We start from the raw sequence: 7,500 nt of genomic DNA, 5'->3' as shown, positions 1-7,500 counted from the left end.
CCCATAGTCCAATATTTAATGATTGTACAAACAACTACATGGGGAAACTACAAAATATGTGATGCATGTTTCATAAGATACTTCATCACCATAAACCTCATAAATGGTGATGTAGACAGAATACTACAGACAGTGGAATCATTGAGCAAAATCAGAAATGTATTGATGAAATACAATCAAATTACAAAATGTCTTTGTATTTTTTTGTATCAAAGCAAACATAATTAGCTACAAAAGAAAACCATTCTACAGTACGTAAAACATGTACTGCAGTGTTTCTCATCTGGCTCAAAAAACAAACAAAAAAAGGATTGATTACTCCTACATTTCCATCAACCCTGTCTTGTGGATTTGGTCACAAGTTTTCATCCACATCGCAATGGATGTTTTCATTTGACAAACATCTCTGAAACAATCTCTGGGCATGGCGGATCCAGGCCTGACACTGGTCTGCCGTGATGTAATTTCATGCCTCATCCATGGCCTGGAGAAGAGCAACTTGTTCATGAGGGTGCCTATCGTACACCTTCCACCTCCATGTGGAGAAGAATCCTCAATAGGGTTGAGGAAGGGAGAGTATGGGGCAAGTACAAGGCTGTAAATTGACAAAGCAATTACAAGGGCCTGCATACATAAGCGCAGCTAGTTCAGGCAGGGCAATCGGGCAGCGCGCGTCATCCGCTCATTACCACACCTGTTTTAGCCAGCACAAGCCCATTGGGCCACGTCCGATAAGACGGCATTAAAAGGCCGCGCGGATACGCACACACTCAGCATTTGTTGTATGATCAGTGCTGCTGCCTGTATGTTTGTATGTTCTATCCGTCAGGGGGATTATATCTCTATTGCTCCCTGCCTCATATGTCATGTATGTATGTGTTGCATCGAGGAGGCGGGGAGTGCTTCCCTTAGATCATCCACTCCGCCAAGTCAAACTTACATGTCCATTTCATGTAACAATAAATGCTCAAATCTAATACGTGATTGTCTTGACTGAACTACAGGTGCTGCTGGTTTTCAAATCTGAACACATGATGGTTTAGTCCAATTTGTTCATGTTTCTTGGTAATTGGTGTCAATGGATCTCGTTATACTGAAACTTTAATGTTCTAAACTTGGAATATTGTTTGTCAGTTTCTATAAAACTATGCATTAAGAGTAATGCAACAGTTACTTATCATTTTGAGCAGTAGTATCAATTGACTGTTAGATCATTGTAATGTAAGGAAATGACAGACATTTCAGATGTTATGTGTGAATTTGCATTTTGTAATGGTTATACTTTGATGTTTAGTTGTTTAATTTTGAACAGATGATTACAGTTCAATGAACACATGATCTAAGGTGAATGTGTATTGTATCCAAGCAATTGAAAATTGTGTTGGCGTTTAGAAAAATGTGCATTTTGATCATCAGTTGTGAGTTTTGTGTCTAGAGTTTTGAAAAAGGACACAAAGGTTATGAAATTAGTGTCAAAGTGATTGAAAAAAACGGTATTACGAAAGTTTGAGTTTTGGAGAAGTCTCTCAATATAACAAACTGTTTTAGGATAAGTGAATCCTCGTCATTTGTCCGCACAGCAGACTTGTTTAGGCTTGTGTTCTAGTTGGGGCATGGTTGGGCTTCAGATTGATTAGCATCGTAGGTTTAGTTGGCTGTTGTTCCTTAGTCTCGGTCAAGGTCCTTAGTCTGGGTCAAATCAACAAACATATCGCTGCTGGGAAGACAATTGACAATGGAAATGTAATAGACTTGTTTATCTTGGAGTACATGCATGAAATTAAACAATGTAGTCTACACCACTCATAACACTGATGTCTGTCATGACACGTTCTGTCTTGTACTTGTGTTTAATATTGATCTGTTCTGTTTAGGAACTGTGTGATCATCTAGCAATGTGTAGACAAGCATGTCCATGTCTTTCTGTTATGTGCTAAACATGCAGAGAATGGACAGCCAGGCGTTTGTATGCCTTCCTTAGCCAAACATTTGTTAGCAATGTTAACTAGCACAGATGTCCATATAGTTGGGGGTGGAGTTAACCAGCTGTTGTTCCCACCCCATTACCTGCAGGTAGAAAATGAAAATAAGTAAACAATCTTTCAAGGGGATTTTCTCTGCTAGTTGATTTAAAGAGGTACCAACATTCAAATAAGCACGTCTTCAAATTGGTCAGATTTCAATGTATGATACATCATTTGAAAGCTTACAATCTGCACTTTCAAGAAAAAGATCTGATAAATGTCCATGATCTGATAAATACCCTCACCTGTCACATTTTGGTCTGACGAAGATGATGATATTGATGAGGGTGATGGTGGTGATGATATTGATGAGGGTGATGGTGGTGATGATATTGATGAGGGTGATGGTGGTGATGATATTGATGAGGGTGATGGTGGTGATGATATTGATGAGGGTGGTGATGATATTGATGAGGGTGATGGTGGTGATGATATTGATGAGGGTGGTGATGATATTGATGAGGGTGGTGATGATATTGATGAGGGTGATGGTGGTGATGATATTGATGAGGGTGATGGTGGTGATGATATTGATGAGGGTGATGGTGGTGATGATATTGATGAGGGTGATGGTGGTGATGATATTGATGAGGGTGATGGTGGTGATCTCTCTGCAGCTGGCTCCAGGGCAGGATCCTCCCCAATCTCTTCCAGACCTCTCCCAATCAGAGGAGAACAGCTTCAGCCAAGCCCCGCCCACCTCACCCTCACAGCAGGGTAATACACACACGCTTATGCACACACGTGTACGCACACAGGTGCACACCTACACACACACACACACACACACACACACACACACACACACACACACTGGTCTAATGTTCTCTCTCTGGTGTGTGTGTGTGCTGGCTGCAGAGCTGGCAGAGTTGGCTCGTCTGCACCAGGTGCTGTCACTGGACCAGCAGGGACCAGATCACTCTTCCTCCTCCTCCTCTACCTCAGCAGGGCAGGGCCAGAGGAGGAGCCTCAAGGACTTCCTCTTCATCAAGGTCCTGGGCAAGGGCAGCTTCGGGAAGGTGAGCAGAGAGGGAAGGAGGGAGGAGAGAAGGTCTGCGCGGGTCCAGGGGATCGGGGGAGAATGTTCACGTCTCTCTGGGTCTCTGTCCCTGCAGGTGATGCTGGCGGAGCTGAAGGGCTCTGATGAGGTGTACGCTGTGAAGGTTCTGAAGAAGGACGTGATCCTGCAGGATGATGACGTGGACTGCACCCTGACGGAGAAACGCATCCTGGCCCTGGCTCGCAGACACCCCTACCTCACCCAGCTGCACTGCTGCTTCCAGACACGAGTACGGACACACACACATGCACGCACGCGCACACACTTTAACACACACATGCCCATGACAGACATGCTCATGTTCTTGCTTGTTTCGGGCTCTCTGTTTCTCTCTCCTCTATCTCCCTTTCTCCTTTCTCTCTCTCTCTTCCCTCTCTCTCTCCTCTCTCTCCTCTATCTTTCTGTTTTCAGGACCGCTTGTTTTTTGTGATGGAGTACGTGAATGGGGGAGACCTCATGTTTCAGATCCAGCGCTCAAGGAAGTTTGACGAGCCGCGCTCACGCTTCTACGCCGCCGAGGTCACTTCTGCGCTCATGTTCCTGCACCGCAACGGCGTCATCTACAGGTAAACCCCTGACCCGAACTCTGAACTCTGACCTCTAAACTCCTGATCCCAACCCTAAACCTGAACTCTTTCCTGTCAACCCGTAACTCAAGACCTCTAACCCTGAATTCTTATCTCAAACCCTTTTACTCTCAACCCCTAACCTTGAACGCCATGTCATGTTTAAGGTAGGGTAGTACAACAGTAACACAAATCAAATGGGTTTATAGACTAACCTTTGAAAACAAATGTACTATTATATGTGGGAGACTGTTATATACCTGGGATATTGTTATATGTGTTCCTAACCTTTACTTTCTTATGTATGCCTCCTTTCTTTTTCTCTTTTCCTCTCCTTCTCTCTCTCCCACCCTCCCCCTCTCTCTCTGTCTCTTTATCTCCCTCTCTCTCTCCCACCCTCCCCCTCTCTCTCTGTCTCTTTATCTCCCTCTCTCTCCCACCCTCCTCCTCTCTCTCTGTCTCTTTATCTCCCTCTCTCTCTCCCACCCTCCCCCTCTCTCTCTGTCTCTTTATCTCCCTCTCTCTCCCTCCAGGGATCTGAAGCTAGATAACATCCTGCTGGATGCGGAGGGCCACTGTAAGCTGGCTGACTTTGGGATGTGTAAGGAGGGCATCATGGACGGGGTCACCACCACCACCTTCTGTGGCACACCTGACTACATCGCCCCTGAGGTAGGCCCCGCCCCCCCCCCCCCCGTCTCCCCGTCTCCCCGCCCCTGACAGCAGCTGAAGGAACTCTCCACCACACTGCTTCCTGTCCCCTAGCTAGAGAATGCCTGCAGCCTTTGGGTGTCTCCTGAATGGAGTGTGTGTGTGCGTGTGTGTGTGTGTGCGTGTGTGTAGATCCTGCAGGAGCTGGAGTACGGCGCGTCGGTGGACTGGTGGGCTCTGGGGGTGCTGATGTACGAGATGATGGCCGGACAGCCTCCCTTCGAGGCGGACAACGAGGACGACCTGTTTGAGTCCATCCTCCATGACGACGTCCTGTACCCCGTCTGGCTGAGCAAAGAGGCTGTGTCCATCCTCAGAGCTGTGCGTGCTTTTACACCTGCAGTCACACACAGCACCTACACACAAGTCAACCAGACCTACATGCTGTTTGTGTATCCTATGACGAACAATCCCACTTCGTGTCTCTCCAATCATTTTTTGTGTGTGTGCATGCACGCGTGGGTGTGAAACGGTGTGTGTATGGGTGTGTGTGTATGGGTGTGTATGTGTGTGTGTATGGGTGTGTGTGTGTGTGTGTGTATGGGTGTGTGTGTGTAGTTTATGACGAAGAACCCAGCCAAGCGTCTGGGTTGTGTGGTGACTCAGGGGTATGAAGAAGCCATCAAGGCCCATCCCTTCTTCAAAGAGATCGACTGGGTGCTTTTGGAACAGCGAAGGGTTAAACCTCCCTTTAAACCACGCATAGTAAGTGAAGCACACACACACACGTTCTTCACAATCACAGTTACTCTGTCTACAATTTTGTCTTTTGGATGAACGTGTGTGTGTGTGCCTGTGTGTGTGCGTGTGCACGTGCCTGAGTGTGTGTGTGTGCCTGTGTGTGTGCGTGTGCACGTGCCTGAGTGTGTGTGTGTGTGTGTGTGTGCCTGTGTGTAGGGCTGTCTGAAACTGAACAAAACCGACAGTTTCCTCTTTCCTACCGTGAGAAAAAGCTGTTCTGTGTCCTCTGGTTGACAGTCTTATTGTTCTCACCTCTTTCACTCACTCACTCTCTTCCTCCCCTCCTCTCTCTCTCTGTCTTTCTCTCTCCCCCTGTTTTCTTCCCTGTGTAGAAGACGAAGCGGGATGTGAATAACTTTGACCAGGACTTCACCAAAGAAGAGCCTGTGTTAACACCCACTGAGGAGGTCATAGTGAGGCAAATCAACCAGGAGGAGTTCAAAGACTTCTCCTACTGCGCAGAGGACACACAAACCTAGCACACACACACAAAGTCACTCCTTTACTTTATAGCTATTGGTTGTTGTTACTTTTAAAATATTATTTACTGCGTTGTTGGTGTTTGTGTTGCCTGGCTTTATTATGAATACACACACATGCACTCTTGTAGCAGTCACACACACACACACACACACACACACACACACACACACACACACTGCTTCATGCCCTGAGGTACCTGGACCCTGGGTGTTAGGGTGACAGCTATATATAGCCTATGTTGGTTTGTATTGTGTTGATATTGTTTGTTAGTGATGCTGTGTGCAGCATGGAGAAGCACCCTATCTCTGGTACTCTTCTGATTATTGTGTACCAGTTAGGGCCAAATACCCTTGTGCAATACCCTGAATATATATATGAATATATATATATATATATAATATATACAGTATATTTTAATGTTTTTCTTTTTTTGACTGGCAATGTACTTTATTGGTTTCTTGTATGACTGAAGCTGTATCCTATTGGTTCAATTTACTTTGTACAGTTCCTTTCTTATGTGACATTTCCTCTGTGGTTAGTGCTGGCCATGACTGAATCAAAGTTCTGGTCTGCCGTAAAGACCAGCTCATTCTCAACGTCTAACACGTACAATCTCTCTCTGTCTGTATGTAGAAAGTGTACATTGGATAGAGAGGACAGGCTATCTAATTACCTGGGCCAGCTTCCAGTGAGCCTTGCTGAAATATCTCCCCAGGACACAACCATTCATAGACTTGGTTCTGGGGTCTAATCAGTTCCGTGTATGCTGTGGTGTGTCTGTCTTGTGCTGTATGTGTGTGTCATGTTTTGAATGTATTTTGTCTGTTTCATTTCTGGTCCGTGTCATACGTCCGTGTCACTTCCTGTAGCACCCTCGTGTTCTGAGCAGGGGTCCTCCTCAGGATCTAGCAGCCAAAATCTTAGTGTCTGCTTTTCTAACTCGCTTTTTAAAGAATATTTATCTTTCTTTGCTCTCTTTTTTATTGTGACAAGTATCTGGAAATATATGTGGTGTACAAGACAATACTCAACTTTCCTACACTACATTGTAGCTGTGTTCATTTAGTCAGAGGTAATGTGAAAACAAACCAGCAGCAGAATTAGGCCTACCTCTTATTTTTTCTTTCATATACACACACACACACACACACGCTAAGACTGTTTGCGCTTCATTGTGTCCAGTGTTCTGAGCAGAGCTGCTTGGCTCCTGTGTGCAGTGTTCTGAGCAGAGCTGCTTGGCTCCTGTGTGCAGTAGTCGGAGTGTAGTGACGCTTCAAGCACCCGGGGTAGATCAGTTTCTGGTCGCACTATTTTACTCCGTGCCAAAATGTAGTGTAACAGCAGGACTGTCCTGTCTGGTCTGCTTCCTAATAAACATTGAGCTGTCTACATAACTCTTCATCTCTCTCTCTCTGTGGCTCCACCTGCCTCTGTGTGTGATATTCTTTCATCCTCTTAAGTTGTCAAATCTCAGTCACGTTAGAATAAGTAAAGTTAGAATAAGAATAAGATGTTCGAATCAGTGGGAGTTTCTATCATACATACGAATCATAGCCAGCCAGGGATTCATCGTGTCTGCTGTACGGGTGTGAAGGGGGGAGGAGGACTCATTGGTTCGCGCGTGAGTAGCCTAGCGGCACGCGTACGGTGGAGAGGTGTGACACTTGAAGAGGGGAGCCTTCAGGACAGATGCGGTCTTGCGCGCATTTACCGTCCTTCTCTGTCGGTTACCCATCGCTGGACGCTTAAGATGCATGAAAGGGCGCAAATGAACGACTAGTATTAACGACAAATAAATGTGATACTCTTACCTGGGCTAAGTATTAAGCAGTTTACTGAATACCAGCGCGACCCGCTGAAACGTTCTTTGACAATTATGACCGCAGACAAAGATAAAAGGAGGTAAGTTTTTTGC

At 45.7% G+C, this 7,500-nt stretch overlaps 2 protein-coding genes across 2 annotated transcripts in view; both read left to right on the top strand.

Annotated features, from left to right (window-relative positions):
• prkcea (protein kinase C, epsilon a) overlaps nt 1-6,979 on the top strand; it is a 16,143-nt gene extending 9,164 nt beyond the window's left edge. Inside the window, exons 7-14 of the mRNA XM_062474476.1 lie at nt 2,642-2,741; nt 2,883-3,043; nt 3,140-3,313; nt 3,496-3,650; nt 4,184-4,322; nt 4,494-4,682; nt 4,920-5,066; nt 5,435-6,979. Of these exons, the coding sequence (XP_062330460.1) occupies nt 2,642-2,741; nt 2,883-3,043; nt 3,140-3,313; nt 3,496-3,650; nt 4,184-4,322; nt 4,494-4,682; nt 4,920-5,066; nt 5,435-5,581 (1,212 nt within the window). The 3' untranslated portion in view covers nt 5,582-6,979. The remainder of the gene's footprint in view (nt 1-2,641; nt 2,742-2,882; nt 3,044-3,139; nt 3,314-3,495; nt 3,651-4,183; nt 4,323-4,493; nt 4,683-4,919; nt 5,067-5,434) is intronic.
• A 128-nt stretch (nt 6,980-7,107) lies between these two features.
• epas1a (endothelial PAS domain protein 1a) overlaps nt 7,108-7,500 on the top strand; it is an 11,461-nt gene continuing 11,068 nt past the window's right edge. The window contains exon 1 of the mRNA XM_062475335.1: nt 7,108-7,487. Within this exon, the coding sequence (XP_062331319.1) occupies nt 7,462-7,487 (26 nt within the window). The 5' untranslated portion in view covers nt 7,108-7,461. The remainder of the gene's footprint in view (nt 7,488-7,500) is intronic.

This window comes from Osmerus eperlanus, chromosome 12 (assembly GCF_963692335.1).
Source record: "Osmerus eperlanus chromosome 12, fOsmEpe2.1, whole genome shotgun sequence".
In the NCBI taxonomy this organism is placed as follows: domain Eukaryota; kingdom Metazoa; phylum Chordata; class Actinopteri; order Osmeriformes; family Osmeridae; genus Osmerus; species Osmerus eperlanus.
The sequence above is the reverse complement of the archived record's forward strand: the minus strand, read 5'-3'. Positions and strand labels throughout refer to the sequence as shown.